The sequence below is a fragment of the Simochromis diagramma genome, unplaced genomic scaffold (assembly GCF_900408965.1).
Source record: "Simochromis diagramma unplaced genomic scaffold, fSimDia1.1 OVJJ01000740.1, whole genome shotgun sequence".
NCBI lineage: Eukaryota > Metazoa > Chordata > Actinopteri > Cichliformes > Cichlidae > Simochromis > Simochromis diagramma.
Window position 1 is genome coordinate 349015 of NW_024387541.1, and position 17895 is coordinate 366909.

The following is a 17895-nucleotide window of genomic DNA, read 5'->3' on the forward strand; positions in this document are numbered from 1 at the left end:
ACCTCTCGATCGGGCACGTTTTCATCTGGGAGGGTTTCAGAGCTCACTGCCCTCGGCGTCGCTGCTGGAACAACCAAGTTTTGCTATTGAATCTTTGACCTGCTGATCTCACAGAGGCAGGAGACCCAGAACATCCATGCGAGCTTCAGTTTATGCTCTGTCCTGTCATCCAATCAGATTTGCATGTAATACACTGATATTCAGCCCCAGCCTGGTGTTCTCTCCATCTCTGACCTTTCACACAATTTAAACTAACAAACTTTCTCTTTAAAACTGTTTGTCAATCACAATTTACTCGATTTATTATTCTTCTATCACATATTTATATCAGTCATAATGAACTCAGTATGATCTGAGCTGTAAACCTGTATTTATCATCACAAACCTTTATAGCGCTTCAGAGCAGCTCCTTCAGTGGCTGCGGCACCCATGATGTGGGACGGAGAGATTTCCTCCCCTCTGCTGTCAGACTCCACCACAAAGACTTTGCAGCTGATCAAACACACACATGTGCAACAGGACTAAGTGTAACACTCTTTTTCTGACAACGTTGTATTTGTACTCAGTTGTATGTAGCATGTGTATTCTATTTTTATCCTATCATTCTATTCTATTCTATTGGGTACAGTTGTGTACAGTTTCTTATTCTATTCCAGGTTCTCTCATGTTTGCTATGTAACTGCACTGTCCACTTCCTGCTGTAACAAAACAAATTTCCCACATGTGGGACTAATAAAGATGCTCTTATCGTATACTGTATAACCACAGGTTCACTTCACATTTGGTAGAATATAAAAGGACAAAGCTGGACAATTGTCATCACATTTCTCATTAGTTGCTGTTAGCACAGGCACACAAAGAAAGCAGAGCTTTAGCTTTAGCTCCCTACATCACTTTTAAGCCTGGATGTTGAGGCTTTTGCTTCCTCTCAGCTGTGATGACATCTCTGTCTGCTCCATCTCACCCAACATCATCCATCTGACCTGATGCTACCTGACAAACTAAAGATAAAATATCAAATTCATTTTGCATCACTTACATTTAAAATACATTTAAGGTGGATTTCTTAAAAGGGAAGGGACTGACCTGACTGTTGTGTCGAGACAGGTGTGAAGGGAGTTCAATCCAGTCTTATACTACGGACGTGTTTGGTTTTGGTCTGTAATACGTTGAGTTTATTATCTATAAGTTAACATAGCAAATCCTCCATCCAGAGGCTAAAGTGATATCAGAGCTAGACTACTTTAAGTGAAAACAGATGATCGTCTGAGCCTTAAATGAAATAAGGTTAAAAAGAAATGCTGCTGTCGACAGTGTGAGGCAGTGAGCTCTGTTATACCATATTTTTTACTTTTCTTTATTATTATTATATTATAGTGTTATTACCTTCCTGTTACTTCATAATAGAATGACAGTTAATGGTAAAAGTCTTGAATAGTTTTGAATTTATTTTTCCATGATCACATTTCATTCAATCACTCGTGGACTTGTGTGAATGTTACATGTATTATTTTCACCCGTGGATTCACAGACACTGTGTGAACAGTTTTCATTTTATCCAAAGTTTTACTTGATGTCCAACTGATAAAATCACTGACAGACAACAGAAGCAGGAGCTCAGAGAGAAATTCAATTCAACTTTATTTATAAAGCGACAAATCACAACGTTTGGTTTTATTTTACAGAAACTTAAAACTAAACCAAATTCAGGACGTGTATTAAACCTGCAGCTGATCCCTGTCTGCTGTTCACTACCTTTGATTTCTGTTACCAGCATCATCTCATGTTCCCCAGGTTCACTGACAACGCTGAAACCACCAGCGGGAGACTAAGAGTGCTGATTTAAAAAGATTCAGACATTTTATTTTGCTGCAGCTCAACATGAGGCTGGATCCTGATTCTTTTGTTGTTTTTGTTTTCTCTACATCAAGAAAACAGCAGCAACAAGAAGCACAGCAGGAACTGACAGGCTGACCTTCAGTCCAACAGATCCTCCTGTGTGACCTGCAGGTGAGAAACAGGTGTGAGGTGTCAGGTAGGTGATGAGTGAAGAACAGAACAGAATCCATTTGCTCTTCAAACTGCTGTCAGACATTATCTGCTGCACTCTGATCACATCACTCAGACCAGCTGCTTTCTACAAAGTCTCATCAGCAACATCTTTACAAACCAACATCAGATTGTGTGTTTTGTGGTCTAAAGTTTTGTGCCTCTGGTTTCTCATTGGCTCACACTCTTGCAGAGCCGTAACACGCACATGAATGAGAGGTGGTGAGTGTAGTTCCTGTTAACAGGGTATTGCAGACCATCCCGCTAATTGCTGAATTTACTTTTGTCTGTCTGTCATATTTATGATGAAAAACAAATGTAATCAAATTAGATATTGATATTTTCATATGGGAATTGATCCTGCAACATGAAACGCTGGGATTGGAAGTTCAGCATCGCTCCGCACATCATACCTGTGAGATGACAGACAGCAGTGTGGAGGAGAGTGCGACACAAAAACACAGAAATATGACTGACACCTGCAAACGAAGCAGCATCTGCTGCAGGTGAAAGATATTGGGACTAGCAGAGCAGAGTGGCTTCACTGTAAAACAAAATTAGCAGTGAGTGTGAAAATTTCTGTGTGTGGAGTTCAACACCGTCCACTCAGAAGCTGCATCACTGGATGGTAGATTTAAAAAGCTTGCATTCAGTGACAACAGAGCTGCTGATGAGGCACTTCAGAGAATAACTGCAGCAGCAAAGTGCACTCCCACCCAGCTCCACCATTACAGGGCCAAGTGAAGGAGGAGCCACAGACGTCTGCTGTGTGGAGCCTCTTTGATGAAAGAGCTACAGGAGATGCTGCAAAGAGAAATACTACAGCTTAGAGCAGGGCGATATGGCCAAAAATAGTTATCACGATATATATTTGAAAATTTGCGATAACGATATAACTGACAATATAATTGATGCGAGACAAAATACAACTCCACAACATTACTAGCGCAAAAAGACAACCTTCCATTTTTTTTCACTTAAACAAGAACCTGGTTTTTATGTACATTAAAGCTTTAAAATGTAACAGTGCAAATGCAAATTCCTTGCTGAAAATTTAACCAAAAGGCATTTCCAGTAGAAATGGGCTGACATATCCTGAGCATAACCATGTATAATATCCACTGAAGTTAAAAAGATGTGCTTTGCAACATTAAACTGCAGTGTGCAGTACGTATTTTTCGGACCATAAGGTGCACGGGATTATAAAGCACATTAAGCTAAACAAAGCAGTCAGATAAATCAAATTTTATTAAACTCATTCTTCTTGCTTCCTCCACTTCTGTACCATTGATTCATTAATGTTTAATTCTCTGGCAGCTGCTCTATTCCCATGTTGTTGCAGTATATTAATGACTAACCTTGTATTGTGGATGGATTATCTCAGTTGTTCTCCTGACTGAAGTTCGGTCCGTTTACAGCACCCTGCCATGTGATTGCATTTGTCTCTAACTATCAGGAACTTTAACGTTAACTTTTATAAGTGGAAAAGTGTTAGTGTTCGTCCTCCAGCTTCACTGTTTATGTTATGCTAACATAGCTGTGTCGCTAGCGATCACATAGCACATCATTATATACCAGCTAGCCCAACTTCAGTAACCCTACAAACGTCACTGCTGTTTAGTTTCCTGTCTTCATTTATGTTGGAAGTGATAGCAGAGCTGTACGTTTGAATTTTTTCAGAAATCTCTCAGTCAGAACATGCTATATCATGCTTAGGTAACTAGCGAAACTAGCGAGCTAACTCCCGCTAGCTTCCTGCTAACTTCTAACTCCGTTAAATGTAATAAATTTTGTTTTCATGGATGCCTGGAAGTTAAACTTCATAGTTACACCTGGTAAAGCAGCAATGCTGATCGTTTTATTAAAGATGAAAGAATTTAGACAGTTTTTAACTCTCAGTGATGCTGCAGTGTTCGTTTGACCTGAAGCATACGGAGTTTAGGACACTCCAGCTCACAGGTTAGTCTGCTCCAAGCATTCTCACAAAGGTCAGAGTTTTGTTGTAGTTAATGCGTCATTTTTCATAACATAATTGGTGATATAGGTTACAAGCAAGTCTGGTGCTGAACAGAAATTGTCGCGCTATGCTCCTTTGTTTATTGTGCATAAATAGTGAATTGTCCTGACACAATATTGTGTTTTGCTTCTGTTATTACCATGGTACATTGACAAAAACATATACTTTTATTCACAGGATAAAACAGTTGTTTTGTATCACTAATTGTCCAGTACGATTACAGCATACAGTATTATTGTCACTGCTACATTTCTGTGATGAACCAGAAATTATTTCCACTGGCCCCCCCACACCTTCTAGCAGATCATTACATGAAGGAACCTTTTAAAAAAACAAGCGTGTCCATGCTCACAGGTGTACACACGGGTGATCACACCCACAAACTACACCCTTTTTGGCTCCTACCTCAAAGCACACTGTGTTCTGTTGATCTTATGTGCTGCACAATAATGTTTAATATTTAGTATTTACTGTCATATTCCCATATATCATTGTGATGGTGTTTATTCTATTACTCTTGTTCTCTTCTGCTTGTTTTCTTTTTTGTTTCTCAGCAGGTGATCCAGGTGATTGATATATGCTTTTTTTTCTTTTCTTTCTTTTTTTTTCTGCCCATTCTGTTGGTTTTTGTTTTTTGCCCTTCTCCCCCGTCCCTTTTCTCAGCTGTTTCTCTTTCCCTCTTTCTTTCTCCAGTCAAGTCTGTCCCGTATTCAGCAAGTGAAAATAAAATAAACAATAAAAGGTGAATCAAATGGACCATTATGGCAAGGCTGGGATGGTCAATTTGGTAAAGTAAATCCGTTGGGCATCTTTCTTTGCCTTTAGACAATAATTCTGATGCAAAAGAGCCAAACGGGACAGGCAAAAAAAAAAAAAAAAGAAATTATTTCCACTACTAATTAATTACCGTTGAGCTCAAAGGTTATATTAATAAACGGTTAACGAGTGTGTATTTATGACGACAATTTGTGAGACTGGTAAACTTATGATGGTCTTTCGTTCTACACGGTGCGTTTCAAGGTCCTGTACCCATCCGTCGGTAAACTGTACCTGGGCTTGTTGTTACGAAAGTTACTAAACTTCATGAGTGTATGCACTCACTCCAAGAACCGTATAATTATAAATCTGAGCGTGGTGAAAGTTGGGCAGCACGCTAACGTCTTTGGTTCACTCTTTCACTCCTTTGATTTTTTCCTCGTATCTTTTCTTTGACTTTTCGTCGAGTCTGTCTTTGTACGGACCGGCATTGTTCTCCTTTTGTTTTGTACATTACTTTTTTGTGCGGCAAAGAAAAAAAAAGAAGGTGTTGGAACCGGAGAATGAACGTTTTGCGGTGCTGCAAATGTTTGCATTTGCTGCGGTACTTGGATTGTTTTGCCACGAGTTCCCGGCATGCAATGCGCGAAAATCACGTGATTGCTAAACAAGGGGGCGGGTGCATCCGGCCTCCTCGGCTGTAATTGGTCCAGCCCAGAGTCGATCATGACCAACTGGCCAATCCAACACCTTTCATTATATATACCCTTCCTAAAAAAATAAAAAAACAAAAAATCGCCAGCGGCCCGATGGCCAGTCCAGCTATGGATCAGGGGTGTCAAACTCAAATACACAGTGGGCCAAAATTCCAAACTGGAACAAAGTCGCAGGCTAACGTTAATATTTATTGAAATATATTTATTCCTCCAGATATAAGAATGAATCTTTTCTCAAACATGTTTTGCTGAAAAACTGAATATGGAACAAGTTCTGCTCCAATCATTTGGGTAAAGATAATAAACACTTTGATGGCCTATAAGTGAAAGTGAAAACGTGATAAACCAATAATATAATTAATAAATAATAAATAATTATATGTTTTGATAAGTGAAGTTCACTGAACTGAAAGGAAATTTTGGTTTGATGATGGTTGACATGTTTTCCAAATAGAAGTTTTTCCTCTAGTGAGGAGATGCAGGTGCAGCAGAGCATTGCTGGAAGAAATGATCCCAAGGGTGGAATCTCCTGAGAAATCTTCAGAGACCCAGCGAGAAGTAGGGACCATAGCTGACAGCCCAGGCAGGGGTTGAGGTCAAAGGTCATGCTGTTTGGGGACCTACTGGTCATCATGAGAAGATTCTGGAACCACAGCAATGACCATAAAGCTGCATTGGATGGAGAGCTGTGCCACGGGGCTTTCCAGAGGTAACCACGAGGAGATTGTGGACAACATGTGAAATGAGATAAAAGCTCTTTATTAGTAACTTTCACAACTTCTGGCAGGTTAATATCTGAACTTTGGAGTGAAACACACCCTTAGTTACAGGAAATAACACCACTGTCTGTAACTAAGTGAATTCACCTTAACACCACCTGTGTGTGTGCGACTGCATTACACTCCCACTGCTGGGAACCTGAACAAGAACCAGAACAAAGTCAAAAATAGAAGCTGACAAACAGCTGCACCACCGAGTGACACTTTATTTTATAAACTTCACAACAGGTTTCATGTTGTGACCTGTGGAGGTGAAAAGACACAAAACCTGTTTTACAGCTTTTGAGCTGCAGGCAGGATTGAAACACACCTTAGTTAAAAGTCAAACAGCAACATTTGTCTCCTCCCCTCACGTCACTCAAATGTGACAAACCAGGAAACAGGAAGTTCTTCGTCCTCAGTAAAGACAGACGCACAGACGATCAGACTGAGCTCAGACCAAACTAGCAGCTTCCTCTGAGTGAGTCCAGCTACAGGAGAGAAAAGTGGAAAACTCCAACACTGCTGCTTCAAGCTGCTGACGCTCCACACACTGAATGTGAGTTTGAGCAAAAACACGACTCAAAGGAAGTTTCAGTGAAGGTGGTAGAGGAGGGAGGGGAGCCAGGACTGACTGTACTTCCTGTCTGCTGTTTTCAGCTTCACTCACAGACTCAATGGCTTCCAGATCAGAGGAGGATCTCTGCTGTCCGGTCTGTCAGGAGATCTTCAGAGATCCTGTTCTTCTGTCATGTAGCCACAGCTTCTGTGAACACTGTCTGAAGAGATGGTGGAGAGAGAGACCAACACACGAGTGTCCAGTTTGTAAGAGACGATCTTCAAGGAATGATCCACCTTTAAACCGAGCTTTAAAGAACCTGTGTGAGTCGTTCTTACAGGAGAGAGATCAGAGAGCTTCAGAGGCTCTCTGCAGTCTGCACTCTGAGAAACTCAAACTCTTCTGTCTGGACCATCAGCAGCCAGCGTGTGTCGTCTGCTGTGCCTCAGACAAACACACCAACCACAAATTCAGACCCATCGATGAAGCTGCACAACAACACAAGAAGGAACTTCAGGAAACTCTGGAGCCCTTAAAGAAGAAGTTAAAGGTTTGTGAAGAAGTTCAAGTGAAGTTTGTTCAAACAGCAGAACACATTAAGGTCCAGGCCCGACACACAGAGAGGCAGATTAAGGAGCAGTTTAAGAAGCTTCATCAGTTTCTAGCAGAGGAAGAGGAGGCCAGGCTGGCTGCACTGAGGGAGGAAGAGGAGCAGAAGAGTGGGATGATGAAGGAGAAGATGGAGGCTCTGAGCAGAGAGATAGCAGCTCTTTCAGACACAGTCAGAGCCACAGAGGAGGAGCTGAGAGCTGAAGACGTCTCATTCCTGCACAACTACAAGGCTGCAGTGGAAAGAGTCCAGCGCTGCCCCCTGCTGGATGATCCACAGCTGCCCTCAGGAGCTCTGATAGACCAGGCCAAACACCTGGGCAACCTGACCTTCAACATCTGGAACAACATGAAGGACATGGTCTCCTACACTCCTCTCATTCTGGACCCAAACACTGCTCATCCAAAACTCATCCTGTCTGAAGATCTGACCAGTGTGAGACGAGGAGGAGAGAAGCAGCTTCCTGATAATCCAGAGAGGATTGATTTGTTCTGCTCTGTCCTGGGCTCTGAGGGCTTTAACTCAGAGACTCACAGCTGGGATGTTGAAGTTGGAGACAGTACAGGGTGGGTTCTGGGTGTGTTTGCAGAGTCTGTGCAGAGGAAGGGAGTCATACTGTCTGGATTATGGACAATATTTTTCTATAAAGGTGAATACTACACACACTCACCATCAGCTGTCACTGATCTCTCAGTCCAGAAGAAGCTCCAGAGGATCAGAGTGAATCTGGACTGGAACAGAGGAAAGCTGTCGTTCTCTGATCCTGATACTAACACACACATACACACCTTCACACACACTTTCACTCACAGGATGTTCCCATACATTAGCACTGATGATGGTGGTAAACTGAAGGTGTGTCCGTTGAAGGTGTCAGTGTCAGTGCAGCAGATGAGTTGAGGATGATGATGTTTCTAATGTTGTTTCCTGTCAGTGAGTTGAAGCTGTTAAACTGCAGCTGTCCTCCTGCTGCCTCGTTGTTCCAAAGCTCTTTGTTTCTCTTTTAGTTTCACTGTTTCTTTCTGTTTCTGCTGTCCACCTTTTCACATGGAAAATCATTTCACTGTTTCTCACTGAATGACTCCCCAAACTAGATTTGAAATTCTATCAAGTTTCTAATCATTACAAGTGATTCATGTTTCTATTTGATGTGTAAATGGAGATGATTTAGTTTGCTGGGATATGGACTGACATGTGTTGAATGGGAGGAGCAGTTTGTTGTTGTCTTCTTGTCTGTTTATGACAACAATAAATATGTTGTTGAAACAATGATTCATGTTTAACTCCATATATGAAATGTTTCTGATCTTTGAATTCTGTTTGATTAAAGACTTTCTTCATGACACAAATGAGATTTCAGTGTATTAATAGAACTAAATAAGCTCAGAGTTGAAAGGCTGGAGTATTATGTACGTGCTTCACTGTCAGGATCTTCAGGGGGATTCAAAGGGAAACATCAAACTGCTGTAATGAGATAAACTAGTTGGGCTGAACACACTTATCTGTAGTTTGTCTCCATCCAGGATCATCAGAATATAATGAACATGTGTGAAGAGCCACAAAATGCTGCTGCCCTCTCAGCATGATGAGCTCCAGCCTTTGTTAGCAGGACAACAGGAAACATGAGACAACTTTCAGAGACAGTAACCAACTGTGGCCACAAGATGGCAGCAGCTGATCTGAGATCCTTTATTGGACAGAAGGACTCTGCTCTGTGACGTCATCAGAGAGACGGCCTTCACTCTGATAGATCTGACGTCATGTCTGCACTGCGATGATGAAAGCTGATAAACACATTGTTATTGATCCATGAAATCACCTCTGTCCTCTCAAGTGTAGCTGTTTACAGAGCTGAAGAAGTCCTTCATCATCAAAACAGACAAACATGTATTTCCTTTTTTTTTTTTTTGCCTGTCCCGTTTGGCTCTTTTGCCATCAGAATTGTTGTCTAAAGGCAAAGAAAGATGCCCAACGGATTTACTTTACCAAACTGACCATCCGAGCCTTGCCGTAATGGTCCATTTGATTCACCTTTTATTGTTTATTTTATTTTCACTTACTGAATACGGGACAGACTTGACTGGGGGAAAGAAGGGGAGAAAGAAAGAAAGAAAGAGAAACAGCTGAGAAGAGGGACGGGGGAGAAGGGCAAAAGACAAAAACCAACAGAACGGGCAGAGAAAAAAAAATGCATATATCAATCACCTGGATCACAGCCATGTAGAAATCAAACTCTCATCTTTCTGTCCAAAAACAAAACAAAAAGATTCCCTGTAAATTTGACCTTTTCCTTAAACTGTCCATTATAGCGTGGTCTTCCTACTTATCTTGACACAATACTCAGTCGCGTTGCCTGCTGCAAACTTAAAAGAAGTCTGACGAATGAAGTGACTGTGAGTGTGTCTGACGTCACGGTGTGTGTGAAAAGGTATCCAGCTGGGGCAGACATGATTCTGCAGGTCACCTGCCCAGTGGACAAAAAGAAATAAAATAGTTGTGTGGATGATATATGAATGATAATACGAAGAGTGTTTTGTGTCTCTCAGCCTGAAACAGCTGTAATGCCACTTTCTGTTTTGGAGAAAGGACAGTTAAAAAAAGACGTGTGTTGTTTTAAGCAGTGATGAGAATAATGAAGATGTGATGAGAGAGCAACACAAAAGTATAAGTACAGGGATGATGCTCTTTACAGGAAGGGTCAGAGCAGACTCTACCTGCTGAGGTGGCTGAGGTCATTTGGAGTCCAGGGAGCGCTTTTAAAGACCTTCTATGACTCTGTGGTGGCATCTGTCATTTTTCACAGTGTTGTATGTTGGAGCAGCAGTTTATCGGCAGCTGAGAGGAAGAGGTTGGATAAATTCATCAGGAAGGTCAGCTCTGTTCTGGGATGCACCTGGACCCAGTGCAGGTGGTGGGAGACAGAAGGACTCTGGCCAAAATAACATCTCTGATGGACAGAGTCTCCCGCCCCATGCATGTAGATGTTGCTGAACTGCAGAGCTGCTTCAGTGACAGACTGCTGCATCCTCGATGCATGAAGGAGCGTTTCCGCAGGTCCTTCCTCCCTGCAGCTGTCAGACTGTACAATCAGAACTGCTCCCAACAAACACAGATGTTTACATCAGCGCTGTGTCGTGCACTGTTTTATCAACCGATTCACACTATAACCAGGGTTGCCTCTTATCTGTATTTAATTTTATTTAATTTAACAACAGTATGGTACTCAGTTTTTGGTAACCATTGTCCTTCATGTAAATATGTAAGAATTGTGTATGTTTCTGTTCTGTGTCATGTGTACTGTTTGTTTGTATATGTGTTTTCTTGCTGCTGTTACACCCAAGTTTCCCCTTGTGGGACAATTAAATTGATATAACAACACTCGTGGTAAAGTTGTGGACTGGAAGAATACCTGACCAAGATTATCTTGCAATGTTTTGCAGCCGCCAGTCAAGCTGGTAGATAAATTTGGTTTGTGATTGTCGCAGTTGGCTGTGTGGCTGGCAGGAGGACCCAAATGCAGGACTCTCATATGGGAATTTAACTGAAAAGGCAGCTTTATTGTAGGACAACAACGAGAGAACACACAGCATAATGAGGGTATGATGCAACACAGAGCAAGGAAAACACGGGGCTTAAATACATTGAGGGATTACAAGGGAATTTGACACAGGAGGAAAGCACAGCCGGAAATAATCAAACATTACAAGACAAGGGGAACCAAAACTGGAACTATCAAAGTAAAACAGGAAACATGAGACATTCACAAAAACTGAATGAATATGACACATGGAAAACAGGGAAGACACAGTAACTTAAACTAGAAGCAAGAACAACAAATGTAACATCAAGAGAACTATAACAATAAATAAAAAATAACCAAGAAAGATAAATAAAACACAAAACACTGGGTAACCCAGGACCATGACAGTGATATGGTGTACAAAAATGTAAAGTTTGTTTACAGAAAGATGGTGCTGCACATCTTATCCAGATTCCATTTGTTTAACATGTTCGGTTTAATTTATTTATTTTGTTGTTTATTCTATTTGTTTATGTACAGCACTTTATGAACCCTGGTTTTATGTTAAAGTGATTTATAAATAAAGGTGGTATGTTATAGTATGGTATCTACCCTTGCCAAATGGCCAGTTGTTTTATCTGCCAGGCACATCTGGTAATTTGGGACATAAAGCTAAATATGAGAGTGAAGGCTCCCTGTGTGGCCAAAAGGGGGATACTTTCTTTGAATGTCCCAAATCTTATTCCAACATGACCAAGAATATTCAGCAGCCCTCCTCTGCTTCTGTGACGACTGGTTTATGACAACAACCTGCCACAACCAGCTGTGGAACAACAGCCTTCAGCTCAATCTGAAACTCCTACAGTAGCTGAACCTCAAGTGTCAGTAAACCTGGGAATCCAGAAGACTCCAGCCACAACAGAAGAGTTTGCCGAAGATCTGAGGACAATAAGGAAGAACATCATGTGTTGGACTCGCAGCATAATGAACATTATGAGAGAATTCAGGAAGAACAAGTTGATAGTTATACTGCACAAAGCAGAGGTGTGGACTCGAGTCACATGACTTGGACTCGAGTCAGACTCGAGTCATTAATTTTATGACTTTAGACTTGACTTGAAAAAATGTTCTAAGACTTGTGACTTGACTTGGACTTTTACACCAATGACTTGGGACTTGAATTGGACTTGAACCGGTTTACTTGAAAAGACTTGATATTTTACCCCAAATATAAAATTTAACATGCATATTATATAGAGATTGAAAATGTGACGTCATTCACGGGTAGAACCGCAAAGGATTCTGGGAACTCGTGGCAAGCGGTACTAGCGCACGCAGGCTTTCAATTAAAATCAGTTATACAGCGATAAAAAGAAACACAAAAATGTCAAGAAGCTGTTGTATTATTAACTGCAATAGCCGGTCGCATGACAGCCACGGGAAGCCGACGGGTAAAGAGATCGGTTGTTATCGGATTACGTCGTTGAAGAGAAATTGTTCAAGCCATGTTTCCGAAGTAACAAAGACGCGACGGATGGCCTGGATTGCAGCCATTCAAAGATCAAATATAACGTCCCAGAACACTCCAGCTCACAGGTTAGTCTGCTCCAAGCATTTACACGAAGGTCAGTGTTTTTTAGTAGTTAATACGTCATTTTCATAACATAATTGGTGATATAGGTTACAAGCAAGTCTGGCGCTGAACAGAAATTGTCGCGCTATGCTCCTTTATTTATTGTGTTTATTGTGCATAAATAGTGAATTGTCCTGACACAATATTGTGTTTCGCTTCTGTTATTATGGTACATTGACAAAAACATATACTTTTATTCACAGGATAAAACAGGTTTTTTGTATCACTAATTGCCCAGTGCGATTACAGCATACAATATTATTATCACTGCTACATTTCTGTGATGGGTACCAGAAATTATTTCCACTACTAATTAATTACCGTTGAGCTCAAAGGTCCTATTAATAAACGGTTAAGGAATGTGTATTTATGACGACAATTTGTGAGACTGGTAAACTTATGATACGTACGATGGTCTTTCGTTCTACACGGTGCATTTCAAGGTCCTGCACCCATCCGTCGGTAAACTGTACCTGGGCTTGTTGCAGTGACCTGAAGTTACTAAACTTCATGAGTGTATGCACTCACTCCAAGAACCGTATGATTATAAATATGCACATAAATATGCTACAATGAGATAGCTGACTTCATCTAACTAGCAAATGTTGTCCAGGCTACGTTGGTGATGCAGTTTTTTTTTTTAATGTGTATGATATTTTTGTCATGCGATTTTAAAGCCGGTCCTACAACCGCATCCAAGAATAACATGCAGCTTATCTCAGAACTGTCGGTGAAAATTATTCTTGGAGCTAAGTTTAATTGAGCTGCATTTTAAAGAGGTGCAATTTCACAATTTGTGTATATTTTCTAAGTTCACTATTTTGTCATGTGTTGAGAAAAACACAGATTTTAAAATTACATGGTCTAATATTTACATTTAGCATAACTGCAACATTTTTTCGTTTTTTTTTTTTTTAAAGACTCGAAAGGACTTGAAATTCAAAGTTTCAGACTTGTGACTTGACTCGGACTTTTACACCAGTGACTTGAGACTCGACTCTGACTTGCCTGACATTACTTGAGACTTGACTTGAGACTTGAGGATAAAGACTTGAGACTTACTTGAGACTTGCAAAACAATGACTTGGTCCCACCTCTGGCACAAAGTCCCGTTGATGTTTGAGAACGATGGTGAGAACAACAGTAATGAAGATATAAATAAACATGGGACTGACAATGAGGGCACATCGGATTGCTATGAAAGTGTCAGGGACAGTCCACTGACATATCATCCCTTTCTGGAAAATCTACAACCTGTTACGCTGGTACATCAGCTGAAGTAGATTCCCAGCACACCGTTTTTATGAAAAGAATCATCCTGCTATGGAGCTTGTTAATGATCTTCCCAACAGGAGCAGAAAGAGGTGTGTTTCCACCACATCCTACAGCCAATATTGGCAGCTTGTTGTAGGGTAGGGACTTGCCTCATTTGATGAGGCACATGATCAATAGTGGTTCAACGACCCAAAGAACAACTTCCACTAAGGTTTAAATACCTGGGATGCTCTACTAATTGGTCTGAGAACTCAAGAAGCTTCTTGGACCAAAAGTCTTTAAGAAAGGTAAAGAAGTCCAGTCGCTTTTCTTTCCAAACTCCTCAGATTATGCTGCTAATAGATAACTAACAGATAAATTGTTAGACTAAACCATTCATTACATTTTTAATGGGGCAATGAGTGATCAGCAGTGATGGGAATAACAGCGTTACAAGCACCGGCGTTAATAACGGCGTTACTTTTTCAGTAATGAGTAATCTAACTAATTACTATTTCTATTGTTGCAATGCCGTTACCATTAACAGTACGAACAAGAAAAAGAACAAAGAACAAGAAACTGCAGTGCGGTCACGTTACTATTTTTCAACAAACAGACACTTGAAGCTGTGTTCAGATTACTGCACCTTAGATCAGTTGCACAGAAGTAGCTGTCTACGTAAGTAGACAGGTAATCACTTTCTGGCAGATGAACACTTTTTGTCACAACACCTGGAGTTAAGGGGGCAAAACAATCGCATGAGTGCTGCTGTTTGACTGAGGAAGAATAAAGTAGTCGTGACCACCTCAAGATGACAAAGCAACAAGGTGATATAAACCAGGTTTTTAAATTGTGTTCATAGGCCACGTGTCGACTAATCAAAAAATGATATGGCAACATGACATTTGGTTCTTTAGGAAGAGGGCGAAGTTTTAGGAGTGACAGCAAGAGAGAAAGAAAGAGCGGAAAAAAGAGAGAGAGGGCGCGAGTTTTGAGATGTGAGAGATTTGTGACGTTTAGCGTGTTTGGAGTGTGTAGTTTGTGGATCTTACAGTAAAAATATAACTTTTTCTACTCTGAGTTTATGTATTTTGTCCACTTTTAGATCAATTGTGTTAATACAGTATGTCAAAATGAAAACATGACGGTAAATTCAGACATGTGAGGTTGTGCTGAAAAGAATGACACCAAACAAATAAGTAAATAGTTTTAAAGGTGAAATGTGGAGGTAAAATTAAAAGTAGTCAGAAATGGTCAATTATACCCTGGACACCAGAGGGTTCAACATTTTTTATTAAGTAACGCAATAGTTACTTTTCCTAGTAATTAATTACTTTCAGAATCTTGTAACTCAGTTACTCAGTAAATTTTCTGAAGAATTAATTAGTAATTATAATTAATTACTTTTTCAAAGTAACTTGCCCCACACTGGTGATCAGTAATTCATTTAAAAAGTAATTTATTTAGTAAGTAATCACAACTGTCTAAATGTAACCAACTTTCATAGGTTTTAATATCCTGATGTTGACAATTGAAGCAAATACAATAAAATAATAACCACACATGTTATGTGTTAGTCTTTAATACAGCTCTCCAACACACACACACACACACACACACACACACACACACACACACAGCAAATAAATAATCAGTCACTTTGATTTTTTAAAATCAAATTTATCATTATTTTACTAATAGATTTGCAAATCGTTACATAAAAATATTATTAACTGCTTTTAGAAGTAGAAATGATTTATGAGGTTTTAGATATTTAAGATAACTAGATTGAATTAATGCACATTTTAAAACATCAGAAGCTGGTGGATAATAGAAGACAACTTAAGGAAGCGTTTCCCTTTTTACATGGTAAAAAGAAGATGACCACTGAAGGTGGAATGGTGAAAATGATTGTCATATATTTTAAAACTAACCCAGAGACATAGAAACACCTGATCTCCAGTCTCTAGACGCAGTGAGGCTCCATTAGAAGCTGTTCCGAAATGTGAGGCCTGACGCTCCCACGCTGAAAAAATGCGTTCTCCATTCTTAAACAACACAACAGCTGCACCATGTTTTAGTTATAGCAGCAAGTCAAAACTAATCACATGTTAGGGCTCTTGGTTTTGTGCTTGTGGGTGAAAATGTTATTTTCAAGCTTTTCTTCGTCACATTTTAATATTTGCATTCCTGTTGCCATAGTGCCTGAAGGCTCTTACAATTTAAAAAGAAAAGATTTTACCGGAGGAATTCTCACCTTTTACCTTTGGGCCAGTATTCGTAGAACATTCAGTGTTAACCTGTTCAAAGGCCCTAGAATGTTGAATTCAGGATCCAGCAGATGTTTGTGAGGTACATTTTGGAAGAGCTGGATAAACATCGTCTAACTTTTCTTTGCTCTCCAGTATCATTGCAGGAAAATGCAGGCTTTATTAAAACTGTGACAATTTAACACTCAATCCCAAAAACAGACTTGACATGTTTCCATGAAGACTGCTTCATAAATCAACAGCTCTGAAAATCCATTAAAAAACAGTAATGTAGAACATGATCGCTCTCACTCTGTGTCTCTGAAAAACCCAGCAAACTGGTGATCACTTCAACAAAATGGGCATAGTTTATGGCTTTATCAGCTGCAGCACCATGTGGCACCTGGATCCCCACCCTGCAGGCCCTATAGATGTCTGACCTCCAAGCCTTGTTGCCATATGTCCCTCTGAGGTCCTTGTGCAGTAGCAGTAGCTGTACTAGTAGAACAAGAAGTAGTGGCAGTAAGAGTACCAGTATTGTGCAACAACCAGGCTTCACGAGCAGTCACTCTTCTGGCTTACAAATGGTGAAAACATGTCATGTGCACATGCCACACTCTTAACTGTAAATCAGAAATTTTGAGAGGCGAATTTGAAAAGCAGTTTAAAATTCTGGTTTGGCATAGCCACAGACTTTAGTAATCCCACACTGGGGAAATTCACACGTTACAGCAGCACAAGGGTCAGCAAGAAAACGTGAAACAGAGATATATTAGAAAAATACACAAATAAATAAGTAGTGCAAAAATTTTAAAACAAGGAAAAAACCTACGCAAGAGTAATTACTACTGATCTGCAAACTGCTAACTGGTTGTTAGAGACAGCAGATACACTCAGAGAATATCAGCATGTCAGTATAAAGCTGACTGTAGTTCCTGGTCAGGCTGGCTGCACTTCAGTTAACTTCAGTTTTTTTTATAATTTAAAATTTCATATCAGGTTTAAGTTTCAAGTTTTATTGTCATGTACAGATAAAAAGTGTAGTCACATTTACCCATTATGAAATTCTTTGGCTCGTGCTCCTAATAAACATAACCAAAACATATAGTCACAGCGTGAGGAGATTCTGGACCCAAATGCAGGCACAGCAGCAAGAGCAGATGAATAACAAATGGAGAGCATTTATTTTAGAGGCTTAACAAAACATAAATAGAAGGCAAGGAACAGGAAGGAACTAACAAAACATAGACTGGGAAAGCTAAACTAAGGAACATGAGGAATATGTAAAACAAATTCAAATTCAGGTTTTATTTGTCAAATCTTAAACCTTAAAGGGTTCAGCAGCATTTACAAATGTCATCCTGGATGGAAGCATGTGCTCCCAATCACAAGCTGAGAGGTTCACCAAATTCAAATCAAATCCAGATTTTATTTGTCACATACACAGTCATACACAGTATGATATGCAGTGAAATGCTTACACGACTGCTCGTGACCTAAAGAAGAAAGAAAAGGCTATGAATAAGATAGGAAATAAATACGAAAATTAAAAAGGGTCAATTTAACTAGGAAGGAATAAAATTAAATATAAAAATTTAAGTTAAAAATGAAATGACTATACAACAAAATACACAATATAGAAATATATAAGAATGTATGAAGAAATATAAATATATATGTACAATAACAGCAGCTGTACAGTATTAAGTGGAAATGAAGAAATATAATATCCAGTGTTGTGGGGTCATTACACACAGGCTAGAAGTGCAAGTCA

General features: G+C 39.9%; 1 protein-coding gene across 1 annotated transcript; it reads left to right on the plus strand.

Annotated features, from left to right (window-relative positions):
• The first annotated feature begins 6490 nt into the window (after positions 1-6490).
• LOC120727388 (nuclear factor 7, brain-like) lies at positions 6491-8438 on the plus strand. The gene is made up of 2 exons (XM_040021623.1): positions 6491-6855; positions 6957-8438. The coding sequence occupies exon 2, from the start codon at positions 6974-6976 to the stop codon at positions 8363-8365; it is 1392 nt and encodes a 463-aa protein (XP_039877557.1). The 5' UTR covers positions 6491-6855; positions 6957-6973; the 3' UTR covers positions 8366-8438.
• The last annotated feature ends 9457 nt before the right edge of the window (positions 8439-17895 follow it).